At 34.7% G+C, this 19,352-nt stretch overlaps 1 protein-coding gene across 1 annotated transcript; it reads right to left on the bottom strand.

The window, feature by feature from the left end:
• Window positions 1-6,111: 6,111 nt before the first annotated feature.
• On the bottom strand, window positions 6,112-8,511 carry LOC104892786 (formin-like protein 1). Its single transcript, XM_010678787.3, has one exon. It carries the CDS (start codon window positions 8,248-8,250, stop codon window positions 6,313-6,315), a length of 1,938 nt encoding a protein of 645 aa, XP_010677089.2. The 5' UTR covers window positions 8,251-8,511; the 3' UTR covers window positions 6,112-6,312.
• Window positions 8,512-19,352: the final 10,841 nt, after the last annotated feature.

Genomic DNA, 19,352 nt, shown 5'->3' on the forward strand with positions numbered 1-19,352 from the left:
ACCATACGTGTTAAGTCAGAATTGATCTCACAACTTACTATCGTTCATATACAACCTTTTTCTCTGAAGAACCAAATAAACGTTATTGTTATGTCGTTCATATACAACCTTTTTCTCTTTCTCTCTCTCTTCCAGATTCCCCTTAATTTGGTTCTTGAGAGGAGTATTCATCTTGTTCTTATAATACTTTCTTTGTCTCTAAATAAGTGTTAGGTTGAGTAAATTGATACTATTCGTCAATTAATTTTGACTCTATTTCTTACTATTATATAAAGAAAACTATAGCCAAGTGAGATTTTGATAAATTCATTTTAATGTATACTTTTAAAATATCAACTTTTTAACATTTGCACATGTGGGCAATTAAAGTTATCAATGACCGAAAACGCGTATTTAGTTACGTAAAAAAGTGAATGTAACACTTATTTACGAACAGAGGAAGTATATTTTGTAAAAGTCACCATAGGAGAAAAATTCTATCTACTCATTGTAAAATTTAGGGTCTTGATGGAGCTAAGTAATTCTACAGTGTATCACTCATATACAATGAAGTATCCACTTTCCTACCCACATAATTTTTGTAGGTTTATAAATTGTATAGAGCTAAACTTCAAGTTTATAACCTCAATGTTGCAATTTTTATGTTTTGCTTACCTAGGTCTTGTTTCGTGAAGGCTAATGAAAGAACATAAATTAGAAAAGACAATTTAATTCTAAAGACAATTTAATTCTAATATAAAATTAAATAAAATCAAGTTTATTTTTTATTTCTAAGAAGTCCATTTCATCTTACTATAACCCAGCACTATCAGTAGACATTTCGCATTAACCTAGTCGTCCACTTCCCCTTCCTTTATTTACCTTTGAATGTCGAACTAAAGCACACAATTTCAAATAAATAACCTGCCAATCTTACGTAATGGATTAAACTAGTCACTAAATAAGTTAAAGAATGTGATTACCGAATGAATTAGACTGGTTACTAAATAGATTTAACTAGTTATCATTTTTAGAGAGGCGGTACGTTTTTTCTCAATAATGAGCTTGGGGTAATTGCTTAATTTTTAATTAAAAGTAGGTGACTCTTATAAGACCAACTTTGTAATGATTTGTTATCATTGGACTTGTTCTTGGAAGTTTTCCAACCATCAATACTTTTCCTTTCAGAACTTGCTCTCAATCTTGGAAATTGCTAAAAGGAACCATTATGGCCCATGTATAAACCCACCTAAAAATTCAAAAACAACAAAATTTGGAAATATTGACAGCATAAATTACGAGGTTTGAGTGTCTTCCTAGTTCCTATATTAATCTCATGTTTGATATGTTTGTAATTAATCCAAAGTTCAGAGGTACTTTTTCGATATTGATCTTGAATAATGAGTAACCTGTTGAGTTGGTTAAAACTTAAAACAATAAGGTAATCCCCAAAAATGAAGCTCAATGTGCGTTATGTAATGCAGATCCTGAAAAATATAATCACCTGTTCCTCCATTGTGCTCTTGCGAGGTCCCTATGGACATGCTGGTTACAAATCTGGAAATTGCATTGGGTTTTTCCTTCAAATCTGCGAGACGCTTTTGATCAATGGCGCTTCAAAGGTGCTTTTCTTTTAAAAAGTTTGGCTGGCTAGTTTTTTCATTATAGTCTAGTTCGTCTTTGTTGGTGGATAAGGGGTTGGGGTGACCCTTTCCCTTACTCTTGCGATGATGATATAAAAAATCCTCAATGTCTTGCATGGGCTGCTGCAAGCGGAGCTGTTGTTTTTTGCTTCCCCTATGGCCACCTCGCTGCAATGGTCCCCCGTCATTTGGTTGCCTAAAGTGGAATGTCGATGCATCCGTTAAATCATCCCCGCATATGTGCTATTGGAGTTGTCTTGAGGGACCATATGGGCCGGTTCATGTGCTTGTTTTCTAGCCCAATTTCTCCTCTCAAAATAAACTGTGCAGAAATCTTGGCCATATTTCGTGCGATTCAAATCTCCTTGGCTAACATCAAGATAAAGGCTCCCCTATTATTGTTGAATCTGATTCTGAAAATGATGAGAGATGGTGTAATGAATCCTTGGGTGGTCCGTGGAATCTTGGCTTTCAACTTAACTTCATTCATAATGCAAAGTCTGAATGGTTAAATATCTCGATTGGTCATAAAGGAAGAGAATCTAATATGCTGGTTGACTCCCTTGCAAAGCAAGGTCTCACTAGGGATGGAGTTTCTAGGGTGGATGTGATGTTAATGTCAGCTAGGTTCAAATTCTACTTCCTGTAGGCATGGTGGTCTAGTTTTCTACAATGGTCTCAGACCATAAGTGTTTTTGTCTCTACTGGTTCATGCTAAACTATTACCTTCTGTATGTAATTCCCCTCCTTTGGAGGCATTCCATATGAAATGAAACCCAAAATTATCGAGAAAAAAAACTTATGAATAGAAAGTAAAAGCATAGTACAATTTGATCCCCTTTCTATCTTGTTTGCAATGACACTTTACTCACCAAAATCTTCATTAGTGGCATCAAGAAGTTCATCAATTTCAGCCATGGATCCATCACAATTTTGAAATCGATTATTGGTTGATCCCTAATATCACATTCAAAATTCTTAATATTCGACTTTCATTTCAATTGTTAAGGTCGGTGTTAATTGTTGTAGTGGTTGAGGAAAATGGTGGTCGGTTTTATCATGGCACTAGCCCACTAAATTAAGAGTGGGAGGAGAGAGCGAGAATGAGAGCAAGAGTTATGACGAGCTGGTGAGTAGAGAAGAGATATAGGAAAGGTGAGATAGAATATAAGGCCAAAATAGAAGTAAATGATAAATAAAAGAAATTACATATAAAATATATAAGGTTATTTAAATATGAGAATAAAGGCTAGGAACTTTGGATTAACTAAAAATAAACTTGAGATAAATATGAAAATATACCACCAAACTTCGGATTTTTATGGTGTCATTTTTTCTTTAACACCATTGATCTCAAATTCGTATTATACTCCATTTATTAATTCCAACTTGAGTTAATACACAAGGGTTCATTACGTTGATTAATTCTACATCTTAGTGCAAAATATAAATAATATAAAAATCATATTAATTTTAATGGACTAGATTCTAGTTATATATACATTTTTCGTTTCTTAATAAGTGACAAAATTTCCATTTAATAAAATTTCGCAATAAATGACACCAAGTTTAAAATGGTAATATAATGACCATGATTAACTTTATAACAAACTTAATTAATATTCTTTTAAAATTTAAACGACCCACCTGCCACTTACTTGCTCTCCTCAACGGCTCAACCGCCCCCTAAAAACCCTCCTTCTCCACTCTCCTCAACCCCCTCCCAAAAACTCACAACCATTTAAAAATTACCTTGCCCACCGCCAATCCACCATCCTTCATTCAATCTCCACCGTCCACCATTGCCACATCCACAATTTCTATAGCAACGACCTCCCACAATTCTCTATTAACCAACACCATTCACCACTCTTCTCTCTCTTCCTCAACGAATGAGTTTCCACTCCAGTAGAGGTGGTGGTGGACCGGCATCGAAAGCTTCTCCACTACCACCTCCATGAAGCAAAATCTCCAATTATGAAGATATAAAATAGCTAGCGTTCCTATCTAATTTTCATTTTGTTGAGCTACCTTCCTCCCCCTTTCCCTTCTCAGCTTATTTGCCATGGTTGTGCCATATGAAAGCTTCGCCGAAGTTGCTGCCGATAGGGGGTGAAAGTTCGGTGTACGGTTTGAATTTGCGCCTAATCCAATTCGATCCGAATAATATTTGGATTTCAATTTCCCAATCCGAATCCAAACCAATTAGAGTTTGAATCTGATCCAATCCAATCCAATCCAATCCAATCCAATCTGAGTTTTCAAACTATAAATTGGATCCGATCCAAAAATCTGCTTTTTTAAACTCTTTTTTTTAAGAATAAATTCGGCACGACAAGCTGACAATAACAACCTATTAGATTTATAATTTACAATTTCATAATGCATTATAAACCGCTTAGTTCATTAGTAAAACTAATAACAAACTATAGGCCATAATTCATTACAACATCACATAACATAATACATGAGGTTTAGTCCAACAACACACAAGAGATTCAGTTCAACAACAAAGAGCAGCACTTGAGCACTGGGATTTTTTTGAAATAAATCAGTTAAGCACTTAAGCCTAATTCAGAATCAAATAATAGAAGGTATATTACTATTCGGTTATATTGGATTTTTTTAGATCCAATTAACCTCAATCCATTCTAAAAAATCCCAGTCCGAACACAAATTTGAATCCGATTCGGATTGAATTGGATTTCGGTTCTATCCGAATAACTTTCATTCCTAGCCGTCGGAGCTCTCCTTTATTCAGTGTAACTACATGTTACTTCTCTCTTTCTCTCTCTACGGTGGGTTGTGCTGTCACAAAAATGCTAGTTGATGATGGTGAACTAGTCGTGTTGGCGGTGGATGACAGTTGCTGGTGACTTGTGGATACATGATGATTTATGGGTAATTAGTCTAAGTGGTTCATTTAATTAAGTCGTCCATTTTCTATTAAGTGTGGTCTTCAACTTTCTCTCTAGCTGCCTTGGTTTATGTGCCCTTTCTTTATGTTTCACTTATCGAGAAATGCATGAAGTATTTATTATGGTTTATGGGTAATCAGTCTAAGAGGTTTAAGTCGTCCATTCTCTATTAAGTGTGGTCTCCAACTTTCTCTCTATAACTGCCTTGGTTTATGTGTCATTTATCTATGCTTCACTTATCGAGAAATGCATGAAGTATTTGTTATGAGCAAGTCGAATTATGATGAACTTTCTAAACCCTTGATATCAATAAGAATCTGAGCCGAATTGATCCGAGTAGACTTAGTTGCTAGGTTTGCTCACCATCTTACAAATAGAACCACATGTGAAGATTATTATTCCTTTATACCAGATCCAGATGGAGTACTTTTTCAAGAGTTAGTGACTCATATTGACAGGCTTTTGCCTTAAGCAAAGAATAAGAAAAGGCACAGTTATAAGGTTATTCTATCGCATCCGGAAAAGGATAATCTCATTGCTATTTACTTTCAGCTCAAAGTGAAATTCCATTCACATTGTTACACTTCACATACCAATTAAATACTTCAACTTGCTAGCTTCTGATATATCAACCTTCAGACTAGAAATTTCCAGCAGTCAACACAACCTATATTAAATTTCATTTTTGGCTCAGAAAGCATAATCAATATTTAGGTATTAGTCACTTGCCTTACCTATTCTCCAAAGAAGGTATCCACGACTCACTTTCTAAGAGAAAGTTCTACCTTTCTCCCTTTGAAGTCTAAGCTGAGATGGAAACAGAACAATGTTCGACTTCATCTCTGTAATACATAATTGTTTAGAAAGTGAGTTCTACCTTTCCCCCTTTGAAGTCTAAACTGACATGGAAACGGAACAATGTTCGACTATGCAGGTTGGCTTGAACTTTGAAGCATCTCTCTAACATCCATGTTCGAAGTTTGTATGAGCTCATCATCAGACAAACAATCAATACGACAAACATAATTGTATAATAAACATTCTCCAAGAGGAAAATCACAACCAGAAATAGTGAAACACGTCCAAGGGAAGAAATTTTGTGAAAGAATATAGCTTGTGCATTACAACACCTTCGTGGCTGGTAGTCCATAGAGATAAAAGATACTTCGTGTTTTAGCAAGTTTGAAACATCTAAGATGTGCGGAGAAGTATACATATTAACACTCTTCTAGAGCTATGCATATGATAGATCATGAAACTTTTGAAGGTAGATTATTTTGAGTATTTTCACTCACAATTCAACAAATCGAATATACCAGCTTCTCACTCAACAAGAGCAACCAAGACTATAATTATTATTAATCTCTTTCCATTTTAGAAATTCAAGCTCAATGCTCAAAGTCTGAATTAGTTGGCTGTTCCTGTATAATGTATATAAACCAATCAAGAACTTTACCAGGGAAAACTGATGTATCACCGATAAAATAATTACAAACTAATCAATCTATGAAATTTCACTAATTGGCCGTGTATTGCATTACCAGAAATGATCATCTTAGCAGAAAACGAAGTTCAAAGAAAAACCAAGTGATATAGAATTATAGCAGAAAACTACTCATGTCATAGCTGATAAATTGAAGTAATTTATGCAAAGTTCTATACACCGTATACCCAACCCAAAATGTAAATCTCTGTGATAACTAAAAATTAAAACATATAGCCCCCAAGAAAAACCCAAGTTCAAATGTTAATTAGAAAAACTTGAGCCTTTATTACCTTACAATGTTTCTTTTAAGTTGTCCAGTCGATCTCTTGATGGACTCAATTCTCTGAAGCCTGATTTGCTCCCTGAATTTGGCAATGAACTCATCAGCTTTCTTGTCAACATCAGGACCCTCATCGACACTATCGGAAGGTGCTTCCTCAACCTTTGCAGTTGTCATTCGTTCTTCAACATAGTCCTCATCCTCGCTTTCAGATTCATCATCAGTTCCGACCAAAACCTGTTCGAGAAAATCCCGAGTTTCCTTTGGATATTCTGAGAAAGAAGCCTTTGAAATTGGATTGTAATCCCGAGTTTCCTTTGAGAATTCTGAGAAAGAAGCCTTTGAAATTGGATTGTACCCTGAAGTTTTTCTCTCTGGCTTATCAGGCATGTCTGATCCTATATCCTCTGATCTTCTTTCCTCTTCCTCAATATCTCGGGTGTTCCTTGTTGACATCATCTCACTACCTCTTAAAGTTCGAACAGACTTCCCCACAGATGAACTATCAGCTTTCGATTCTAACCCTTTATTTGTTCTGCTCAACAATTCCTCCCTATTTTCCCTGCCTATGCCTTGTGGTTCACTCCATACACTTCGCTTTAAATCCTTGTGACGACTGGAAGTGTCTCCGCTATCCTTACTAGAATTTGATTTCACAATCTGTGATCTATGAGCTGGTGGTGGCGGTGGTGGTGGAGGAGGAGGTGGTGGAAGACGGGAACTATAAACAACCTTTCTTCTCCCGAAATCTTCCACACTTTTAGCGAGGGACTCCGATGATAAGGACAGGGAAGGAGAGAGTTTCTTAGGTGAACAAGATGAGGAACTTGATGGGGATGACAGTGAGGACTGTGATCTCAACAATTGAGCAGCCCCACTCTCCTCAAGTGATGCAGGGAGCGAATGCGAAGAAGAATCATGGGATTCACTCTTTATTTGCATCCTCCCTGATCTTGATCGCCATGGTATCGGAGACGGAAGCACAACACTTTCGTCAACTTTCTTCTCGTGTCCGTCCTTATCTTCATCATCCAATCCTCCATAATCCTCACTCAATGTTCTCCTTGGTATTCTCGAAAATCCCCTTAAATTCGAGCTCGAATTCGACTTACTCAATGATCTAGAAACCTCACCATCTCCATCAACAAACCCAAAATCATTACGAGCCGAAGCCCCTGAATTCACACTATAAGTTCTGCCAATCCTCTTAGAACTTAAACTTGTATTTGATCTTGTATAACCCCTAGAACCCCCAGATTCCTGCTCATTACCCAATTTCACATCATTTCTGCTAACTCTTCTGGAATCAATTGAAAACTCATCAGCACTAGGACTAGAATTGGATCTAACATGAACCCTAGGAACCCTAGAATCCACCCGGTTATCCAATTCAACATCGTTTCGATCCGAAACCCGGGATTTCAAACTTCTAACAGGTAACAACAAGGGTTTTTCAATAACCCCAGAATTTTTATCCACACTAGAATTATCTTTAGCAACAACAAGCACAGGTTCATTTCTATAATATTGTGAACTCCAAGTTTGTAACTTGTTTAAATTACTATCATCAGACCCAGTTGGGCTATCAACTTCATCATCAAAAACTGGAGGAACTTGAAGTAATCTAGACATATAAGATTGAGCATGATCGAATTTAGAGTTGTTTTCTTCTTCTAAATCATTATTTTTACGGCTAAATAAACCATAAGAAACAGCAATACCCACAAAAATTAAGTGAAGAAGCTCCCACCATCTTGAAAAAATAGATGGGCTGACAACATCAGTGGCTTCTGAAGGTAAAAATGGGATGATAACAATGGAAATTGTGATAATTATGGCTTTGAACAGAAAATGAGAGTAAAACTTACTTGGGTTCTTTTTGTTTTGGCTAGTTGTTGAAGAAAGTAGCCGTTGAGGCTTGGTGTATAACCCTCCATCCGCCATTGAAGAACAGAAAGAAGCAGGGGAGAGATTAAGGAGAGTTTAAAAGTTTATGTTAAAAAGGAGAGAGAAAACTTCAGGGTTAAGGAAAATTGAGGAGGGTATAAAGCTTTTTTCGGGAAAGACGTGAGATTGGTCTGAAGATCTTGCTTTGTCCTCTTTTCTGGGTTTTCAATTGTTTGTTGCTTTAGTGCGCATTGATGCCAAAGGCCAAAAGGCCAAATGGAATTTTGTGTTGTTTGTTTCTCTTCCTTTTCAGGTTCTATTTTATCACTCCCCTGTTCCCAAAATATATCTATCGTTTCATTTTTCATGATCAAATATTAAAATATTTGACTATATTTTCATTACTATATACAAAATATTCATATGAAAATTGGGGTTTTATTAGATACATCTTATTGTATAGTTTATAAGATCATATACAGACAATGATAAAGTAAAACTACGGGTTATTAACCCTCATGTGAGAGATAAAGAGAAAGTATAATAAATGCGTTAGTTATAAGGACACTTTCTCTTCAAGATATTACAGTTATTATTTTCTCTCTATCTCTCTCAGGGTGGCCAACCCTAAGGGTTACTTAAACATTTTCCATCTCTAAAAATAGGCAGCAATAATAAAACTCTTTAAAGAGCTTTCTATTTAACATTTTCACTATTTGGTGGTTCACATGTCAATCAATAAACCTCATTTCATATTATGATCAAAGTTATATAAAGTTATTCATGTAAATTAAATATATAATTATAAAATTTTAAATCTTTTCATAATTTATGTAATATGGATTTTTTATAAAATAATATCAATTTTGAATGCTAATTTTTAATTTCATAAATAAATAAAAGATAGTAGATTTTGTGTATGAAATTTATCGAATATTATGCTCATTTTATAGATAAAGAAAAATTATAGCTGTTGAGATAGTAATTATTACCATTTTTTTAATTATTATAAAAAGATCATTAAATGGTTGCAATAAGAAAACAAAACTTTAGTAATTGCAATGATATGTTTAGGTTTTGTGGTCTCCACACGTTGGAGAGCCATCTCTGCTTTAACCCAAATAGTATCTCTTCCAAGAGACACTTTGCAAAGTGTCTCCATGGATATATACCCAAGACACATCCAATAGCCCTATTATTGGGTAAGAGGTAGCTCTCCATCTTTTCTCTCCTTGGAGAGCTAGTTGGAGAATTAGCTGGAGAGAGCTCCATTGTACATACTCTAATATCAACTTTTTGTAATTTCTATTAACACGTAGCTAAAGTAATTGATGGTCCGAGATACGTGTTGGAGACCGTGCAAAAAGAAACAGAAACTATATTATTAGAAGGATGGACTAGTATACAAATTTCTTTTTTTTTTCTATGGTTTCACTCTTAGCTCCAATATGTTCGTAGCAAGTTTTGGATGAGATCAGATTTGTTAAAATTCAACTGAATTAAATTAAGTGTCTTGAAATAATAATATCAAATTTGGTATTTTGTTTTGACCTGAATCAAAATTTGGCAAGAGTCACTATTGTCGTTAAAGTAAAATTGGTCCAATATCTAAGATAAGGTTAATTAACTAATGTATGATTTTGTTCGAGGTGACAAAATCATACAAGTACATATGAATATATGACTAAAACCAAATAGAGAAAAGTGATATACGAATCGGATTCGCCCTATCCAACCAAAATCATAGCAAGCACATGAGCATACTTTACAATACATCAGTCTAGCCGAATCTTAATGGTTGAAGTTTCAAAAATAGCTTTATATACTATTGATATGTCATGGTCATACAGGTTTCCATCGTAAAGCCTATCAACACTTTAAGCTACAACGAGCTAGGGATAATTTATTTCATCAGTAATCCCTCTCATAATTTCTAATAAATAGCTTTAGTTTATGCTCTCATATGTTCATTCTGAAGAATAATTTTTTTTTTAAAAACATAGGTTTTGCTTTGATAATACTTTATAAGTTATTACATACTTCCTCTGTTTCTAAATAAGTGCAACATTTGAATAGTATTTACTATTCACAGTTTAAACTTTAATTAGCTTTGGTGATTTACATTTTAGGAAAAACATAGTCATGTGGGATCTTGTTAGATTCGTCTGAATGTGAATTTTTTTAATATCAACTTTTTATAATTTTTACTTATTGATAATTGAAGATATTAATGGTTAAAATAATGCATTGGCAAACGTGAAAACAAGAAATGTTACACTTATTTAGAAACGGAGGAAGTATATATTTATTTCTTGTATAAAGTTAGTTAGTTAGCCTAACAAACATAACTAACAAGAAGTAAGTTATTACACTCTTGTATAAATATCAGGTGGTAAGCTTAAGCTTCCTGATGATTCAGTTTTCATTTTCTTCTCTTCTCTGATTGAATAATATACAAGATCATTCTCTCTTCTTCTTCTATATGGTATCAGAGCTGAAATCTCACGAAGAGATTGAGGTTTTTTTCGATTCATTTTCTTGATTCGATTCATAAAGTTACTTGAATAGATCAAAACTCTTGTGAGATTTCTTGATCTAGTTTGTTTTGGATTAATCGAAATTGTTTCTTTTATACAATTTCTTGATTTGAAATCCTTGATTTGAATTCTTTGAATTCTGAAAAATCAAAATGGCTGAAGATGATTCAAATGTGATTACAAATGTAATGCAATCACATAATAATAATGTGAATATGATGCAGAATTCTTCACAGAATAACAATTGAGGTAATCTGGATCCTCTTTTAATTTTGAATTCTGATAATCCTACTTCATCTCTAGTACTACTCCATTTTCTGGTTCGAATTTTAGTTGTTGGAGTATGAATGTTAAACGTGCTCTTATTGCAAAGAACAAGGAAGGATTCATCATTGGATCTTTACCTAAGCCTGATGTTAATGATAAAGATTATCAGAAATGGACTAGATCTGATTACATGGTGATGAGTTGGATTCTCAGCTCTATAAGTCCAACTATTGCGGATGATTTTGCTTATGTAACAAATTCTAATGATTTGTGGCAAGAACTGAATGAGAGGCACTAGTAGAATAAATGATATTTGCTGCGGTGATATTGCTGCGGTTCTACCTATACGCAGCAATATAACACGCAAAAAAAATAAAAAAATAGAAATTGACAATATTGCTGCGGTTCCCGCCCAAAACCGCAGCAATATTGTCTAACGGTTACCTTTTTAAAAACATGTGGGGCCCTGTACAGCTAATATTGCTGCGGTTTCCACGTAGGACCGCAGCAATATATTAAAAAATATTTTTTTAATATATTGCTGCGGTCCTATTAGGAAACCGCAGCAATATTAGCTTTCACTTACCCATAAAAGAAGACGGGTTCTCAGCGCGCCTACACTTAGGGTTTTTTCTCTCAGCGCCCCCTCATCTTCTCTCTCAGCGCCCCTCACCTTCTCTCTCAGCGCCTCACCCTTCTTCTCTCTCTCATTCTCTCATCTCTCTCAACCCTCTCTTCTCTCTCTCATCTCTCTCAACCTCTCTATTCTCTAGCGCCCCTCACTTACCCATAAAAGAAGACGTGTTCCTTCGCCTTCTGTCAACTTTGTGCGACCCGACGAAGCCGACGAAGCGAGTAAGGTGTTCGATTTTTGAGATGCGTGTCTTGGTTTGCGTCATTACTAGTGGCTCGTCGTTCCTGCGAAGCTTCGGTCGTCGTTCAGATCGAAGACTTGCCCCTTCGAAGCTCGCGCTCGTCGTTCCTGTCGAAGCGTTCGTCGTTCCTCGCGCTTGAAGCCTTCGTCGTTCAGATCTTGTTTTCATCAGGTATTCAATTTTGATATTCAATTTCTCGTTTTTTTCTCGTCGTTCTTGAAGCCTTCTGTCAACTCTGATTTTGATATTCAGTTTCTCGTTTTTTTTTAATATTGCGTCCTTTTCAGATCGAAGATCTTTTTATTTTCAGATCGAAGATTTTTTCAGATCGAAGAGTCCAAGAGTCGTTCAATTCTCGAAGATCGAAGATTTTCATTTCGATTTTTTCAGATTTAATTTGTGTATTTTGTCGTTTTTGTTATTATTTCAGATCTGGTTTTTTTATTATTATTTTAGATAGGTTTTTTGCGTTTGTTGATTATTTCGTCCAGCCACAATTTTTGTAATTGTTTTTATAATATTTTAGTAATTATTTGTGTATCAGAATACTACTTTTGATGAGTTGTATGATTTTAGTTTTTTATAATTTGCCTTAAATATTTTTGCTGTTTTTTTAGTTACTATAATTTTGGTTTTCTATATTCTGCCTTAAATATATTGTAATAATATATTTCAATTTGAATTTTTTATGTCTTTGAATTTTGTATAATAATTTTTTGTTATTAGTTTCAATAAGTGTTGTTTTATTTGCTTTTAACATTTTTGTCTTTCAAATTTGATGGCAAATGCAAAAAAAAAAAAAAATTTTTTTTTACCTGTTCAGACTCTATTGCTGCGGTTTTACTTAAAAAACCGCAGCAATATGTCTATTTTTTATTATTAAATATAGCATATTGCTGCGATTTTACCTAAAAACCGCAGCAATATGCTTTCTAAATCTGATTTAAAATAAATATATTGCTGCGGTTTAGCATAAAAACCGCAGCAATATAATTAATACCTATTGCTGCGCCCTTAATTGCTGCGCGCCCAAATCCGCAGCAATAGGGCACTTTTTAACCGCAGCAAATAGCATTTATTCTACTAGTGAGGTTTGGTCGGTCTAATGGACCATTAATATATCAATTGAAGAAAGAAATTGATGGCTTAAGGCAAGAAAATCTCACTATAATTGCTTATTATGGTAAGATTAAAAAGCTTTGGGATGAATTGAAGTCATTAAGGTTGTTTTCTACCTGTCATTGTGGAGCTCTTAATCAATGCACTTGTTTCTTCCTCAAGAAACTAACTGATCTTGAAGAAGAAGATAAGCTGATGCAGTTCTTGTTAGGATTAAATAGTGGCTCTGATATATAGCACTATAACTAACTTCCTATCTATGGAACCTCTACCTACTATCAATAGAGCCCTTTTCTATAGCTCAACAGATTGAAAAACAGAAAGAAATATCCAGTGTTATGGATGTAGGTGAGAGTAGTGAAATGGCTGCACAAAGGTATAATCCAGGAGGAGGAGGAGGAGGAGGAGGAATAGGTGCTGAAGAGAGAAGAAAGAAAAGTTTGACAAGAATTGTGACCACTGCAAGGGATCAGGTCATACTATAGACCAATGTTTTAAGATCATTGGGTATCCAGAATGGTATAATGCCATAAAATCTGTTAGAGGAGGAGTTAGTTCAAACAACATCAAAGGAAGAAAGTTTGCTGCAAATGTTCATGTCAATTCTGATATTGCTCAAGCTAATTCTCCCTTGGATTCTGAGGATATGTCATCTGGAAATACCGGAGGACAAGTAGATTATGAAATGCTCAGCTCTATTTGTCAGGAGGTCATGAAGATGATGCAAGGAAAGAGTACTCTTGTGTGCAATAACTCATTTGCAAGCTTTGCAGGTAATGTTTATTGCAATGATATTTCAAAGCATGTTTTTTATTGTACATGGATAGTTGATTCTGGTGCATGTGATCACATGGTGTTTGATGAAAAGGTGTTGATTAATAAATATTGGTTAAAGAAAGAGATCAAAGTAGGATTGCCTGATGGATCTCATAGACTTGTGAACATGGCTGGCAGTGTCATTTTAAATGATCAAATGGTTACACATGATGTGTTGTTGGTGAATGGTTTTAAACATAACTTACTCTCTGTTAGTAAGTTGATAGAGAAGGTTGGTATCTTGGTTCAATTCACCAAAGATGCTTGCTATTTTTCAGGACCATTCTAAACAGAAGCTTCTTGGAACTGGTACAAGTAAAGGAGGTCTTTACTTCTTCACTAGTATATGTGAGATAAATAAAGGTGTTGCTATCTCTTCAACATGTAACAATGTTGCTTCTAGTATTGGTATGTTACCAAATAAGACTGCAGTAGGAAGAAAGAATGCAAAGTCTCCTAATCATGATTTGCATTTATTACATACTAGACTTGGACATTTATCCTTGTCTAAAATGCAACACATTCCTGGATTTGATTGTAAACATATACATGAGTATAACTGTTCTATATGCTTACATTCTAAACAACACAAACTTCCTTTTCCTGTTAGTAAGAGCAGAGCTGATCAATGTTTTGAGATAATACACATTGATTTATGGAGCCCTTATAGAGTGAATGCTTTGAATGGTGCTAAGTATTTTCTCACTATAGTTGATGGTCATAGTAGGGCTACTTAGACATTTCTATTACACAACAGGCTTCAAGTTGCTGTGACTGTTAGTAACTTCTTGAAAATGGTAGAGACACAGTTTGCTAAGTGTGTAAAAACAGTTAGATGTGACAATGGAACTGAAATTATGACAGAACAGTGCTTGAACTTATTCAGGAGTTAATGAATTTTACTTCAGAGAAGTGTGCCTTATGTTCCTCAACAGAATGGTAGAGTTGAGAGAAAACATAGACATCTCCTTGAAATGTCTAGAGCCTTGAGATTTCAAGCTAACATACCTAAGAAGTTATGGAGAGAGTGTTTGTTAACAGCTACATTTTTAATCAGTAGGCTTCTTGTTAAGATTCTCTCTTGGAAGACACCCTATGAGATTCTATATGGTCATGTTCCTGATTACAGTGGCTTAAGAAGTTTTGGTTGCTTATGTTATGCTTATAACATAAATCTCAATAGAGATAAATTTGATTCCAGAGCAAGAAAATGCATGTTTCTTGGGTATCCACCTGGGCAAAAGGCTTACAAACTGTATGATATGACAACCCATGTTATCTTTGTTTCTAGAGATTTGATTTTCTTTGAAAAGTCATTTCCTTATCATACCACAAAACCTACATTTCCTACATACCATCCTAATCTTGTTTCTTTTCACACAAAACAAGATAGTATATTAGATACTTCTTCTAAACTTGCTAATCATCCTACTCCTTCTTCACCTTCACATTCTTCTTCTTCTTTTTCTTTACCACTTAATAATTCTCATTTTTCTAATTCTACACCTGATCATGATTCTACCCCTAATTCACCTGTTTCTTCTATTCAAACTCCTACTATACCCATTACAAGGCACAATACTAGACAAATTATTCCTTATGACTGAGTTTGTTAACACATATGTGCCTCATCACAATAAAACTTCTACCATTGCTTCTTCTTCTCCTGAATCACAGTCATTTGTTGTGAATTCTTGTCTAATCACTGAACCCAAATACTATAATCAAGTAAAAAATGACCCTGATTGGATTGTTGCCATGAATAAAGAACTGGAAGCTCTTGAAAATAATGAAACATGGGAGTTAACTTCTCTTCCTAAAGGAAAGAAGGCAATAGGCTCAAAATGGGTTTATAAAACCAAATTGAAGCCTAATGGTAGTATTGACAAGCACAAGGCCAGATTGGTTGCTATTGGTTATTAACAAGTTGAAGGGCAGGACTTCACTCAAACATTTTCACCAGTTGCTAAGTTGGCTACAGTGAGGGTTGTTATTGCTTTGGCAACAATTAAACAATGGCCCTTATGTCAGCGTGATGTGAATAATGCATTCTTGCATGGTTTCTTGGATGAAAAAATATATATGCTTCCTCCTGCTGGGTATTCCAAAGCCGCTGATGGTCAAGTTTGCATATTAAAAAAAATCTTTCTATGGTTAAAACAAGCTAGTAGATAGTGGAACAAAGAGCTCACAAGATTTCTAGTGTCTCTTGGTTTTGTTCAATCAAAACAGGATTATTCTCTATTCACTAGAGAATGTGATGATGAATTTTTAATAGTCTTAGTATATGTGGATGACATGTTAGTCACAGGTACTTCATTGTCTCAGATTCAAAATGTTAAAAAGGCTCTTGATGTGGCCTTCCCCACCAAAGACTTGGGTACCTTAAATTATTTCTTGGGAGTTGAAGTTACTAAGACCCCTACTGTTACTTTTATGTCTCAGAAGAAATATATAAGAGACATCCTTATTGACATTGGTATGGAAGACTGTTCACCTGTTGCAACTCCTGTCTCTACTGGTCTCAAACTTTCTCCAGAAGAAGGTGAACTCCTGCCAGAACCAGATGTGTATAGAAGATTAGTAGGGAGATTGCTCTTACTAGACCTGACTTGTCATATGCTGTTCAGCATTTGAGTCAATTTATGCATGCTCATAGAGCACCACATCTGAAGGCTGCTATACATGTTGTCAGATACTTGCAAGGCACTATAAATCATGGCTTACACTATGATCAAGCTGTTGATTCAAAGATTCATGCTTATAGTGATTCTAACTGGAGTAGATGTGTATTTAGCAGCAGATCACTTAGTACTTATGCTGTCTTCCTTGGATCAAATTTGGTTTCTTGGAAAACCAAGAAACAATCAATAATGAGTAAATCTTCTACTGAGGCAGAGTATAGAAGCATGTCTAATGCAGCTAGTGAATTGGTTTGGTTGCATGGTTTACTTGAAGATTTAAAGATTCATGCTCATTTGCCTATCACATTCTATTGTGATAATTGTTCTGCAGAAGACTTGGCTCACAACCCTATGTTCCATGAGAAAATAAAACATCTCAAAAGAGATATGCACTATGTTCGTGAACAAGTTGCAGCTGGATTCTTGACAACAACACATGTTTCTAGTGCACATTAGTTAGCTGATGTTTTGACTAAAGCCCTTCCTTCTACACAGCATCATTTGCTTTGTTCCAAGCTTGGTCTTGGTCCTCCTCCAAGTCCAGCTTGAAGGGGGTGTATAAGTTATTACATATATATTTATTTCTTGTATAAAAGTTAGTTAGTTAGCCTAACAAGCATAACTAACAAGAAGTTGGTTATTACACTCTTGTATAAATATCATGTGGTAAGTTTAAGCTTCCTGATGATTCAGTTTTCATTTCCTTTTCTTCTCTGATTGAATATATACAAGATCATTCTCTCTTCTTCTATATACTTATAACTTGATATGACTATTTACATATTCTATTGGTACAGTTTTGCATCATAATCAAGTTGATGACCAAAGTGATGGGCAATTCTCATGAGCTGCATTACTCGCATAGAAAGACCAAGAAAAACATAGGCGCGCAAAAGAAACGAAATACTTCCTTCGCTTCAAAATAGTTGCACCATTTGGCATCTGGTCACTATTCATCAACCAATTTTGACAAGCATTCTCTCACTATTATATAAGTAAATATGTAGTCAAGTAGGATCTTGTTAAATTCGTCTCAATATGAGGCTTTCAAAAATCAACTTTTTTGTAATTTTTACTTATAAACAATTAGAGATATTAACATTTAAAAAAGTGTCTCGGCAAAAGTAAAAAAGTAAATGGTGCAACTATTTTAAAACGGAGGAAGTATATAACTAAAAAGTCGTAAAATTGTTTTATTCCCCCACTTTTTTCACATGGATTTATGCGTATATAACTCGGATGATCACTATCTATACTCTATAAATCTTGAGTAATTTTACCGCTATTTTATTAAATTATTAACAATATGGCACATAGGGTCGGTTGTGGGCCCGTGCAAACAGACTTATAGCATAGGGTCTCAGATGTTTTAGGACTCTACATTCTACAGCCTAATCTTTTCTCCCTCCAGAAAGAAAATCTTTTTGTTTCTACCGCAAAATACTGAGAGTAAATATCCTGATCACAATATCTCGCTAACTTTTTCCCTAATTACTCCTAAATCTTGTAATTCTCATATACTTTCTCAGTTTCATAATACTCGCTGCACTTTCCATTATGGAAAGTTTCACATTACTTGCTACACTTTCTTTTTGGGCAATAAACTCTATCTATCTTTCTCCTCTCCCATGGGTCCCTTTTCTTTGTACTTTCTACCTCTCTCTCTTCCCAAAAATTGCTTAGGAGTCCGTGAATTAAACAGTAGTGTAGCGAGTAATATGAAACGGAGAAAGTGTATCTTTTTGGAACTTTCCAAATTCATTCTCAATTCTCTAATTTCTCATTAATTTATCTCGAAAACCAACATTTTCATTTAATAATACTCTCTCCTCCCCCTTTCAACTCTCAATTAACATTCTTTGTGATTGATTCTTCCTCAATCCTTGAGATACTACCGATGGCAGAGAAAATTTCCAGTTTTTGATTTTTTTAGACAAATAAAAAAATCATATTCAAATCATACAAGTTTGAGCAAGGAGTATCAATGATATAGAGAAAGATGCTGACGAACACTCTAAAGTGTTGAAGAATTTGGGAGAAATCATTGTATTCTTCGTCTATATGTCTGAACAGATACTCTTTGTACAATACCTCTTGTAAAAGTGGAGTCTCTTCTCTCTTGTATCTTTTTATCAATTTTTTTTTTTTCATTCCGGTTTTATGTTCTTTCTCCCTCCTCTTCATAATACTCTCAATTTTGTACATCCTCCTCATATGCTTCAGGAATGATGGTACTCTTTTAATTGAACAAGATTATTATTATTATTATTATTATTATTATTATTATTATTATTATTATTATTATTATTATTATTGTTATTATTATTATTATTATCTTGCATTTTTTTTATTATTAGGAAATTAAGTCAATCCAAAGGCTAACTCCTAAAAGACTACTAGCCTATAGGAAACACCAACTAGGGCTGGCAATCAGGTCGGGTTGGATTAGTTTCAGGTTGACCTGATTTGTATTTCAGGTCACTTACCCCTGACCCAAACCCGACCTGATTTATATTTCAGGTTGAAAATCTCAACCCAAACCCGACCTTATATTTTTCGGGTTGACCCGAAACCAACCCAAAATGACCTGAAATAAAAATCTAAATATCCAATGATAAAAAAACTGCCAACTTAATTCAAAAAGGTGATGCACATGTAACATGTTTAAGTTTCAACATAAAGCCGGAGTTTTCAGGTTGAAGTGAGTTGGGCTTGGCCCAATATTATAACCTAACCGACTAAGGGCTAACCTAACATAATATAAGTTATTTTTAAATCAGGTCATTTCGGGTTATTTTCAGGTTCAAAAGGTCAACCTGAACCTAACCCATTATATTTTCAGGTCAGGTTGGGTCGACCCA

The sequence above is a fragment of the Beta vulgaris genome, chromosome 5 (genome assembly GCF_026745355.1).
Source record: "Beta vulgaris subsp. vulgaris cultivar EL10 chromosome 5, EL10.2, whole genome shotgun sequence".
Lineage (NCBI taxonomy): Eukaryota > Viridiplantae > Streptophyta > Magnoliopsida > Caryophyllales > Amaranthaceae > Beta > Beta vulgaris.

Bases quoted from the DNA above. Each gene is read 5' to 3' on its own strand.
- LOC104892786 (XM_010678787.3), bottom strand. From the start codon at position 8,250: ATGGCGGATGGAGGGTTATACACCAAGCCTCAACGGCTACTTTCTTCA.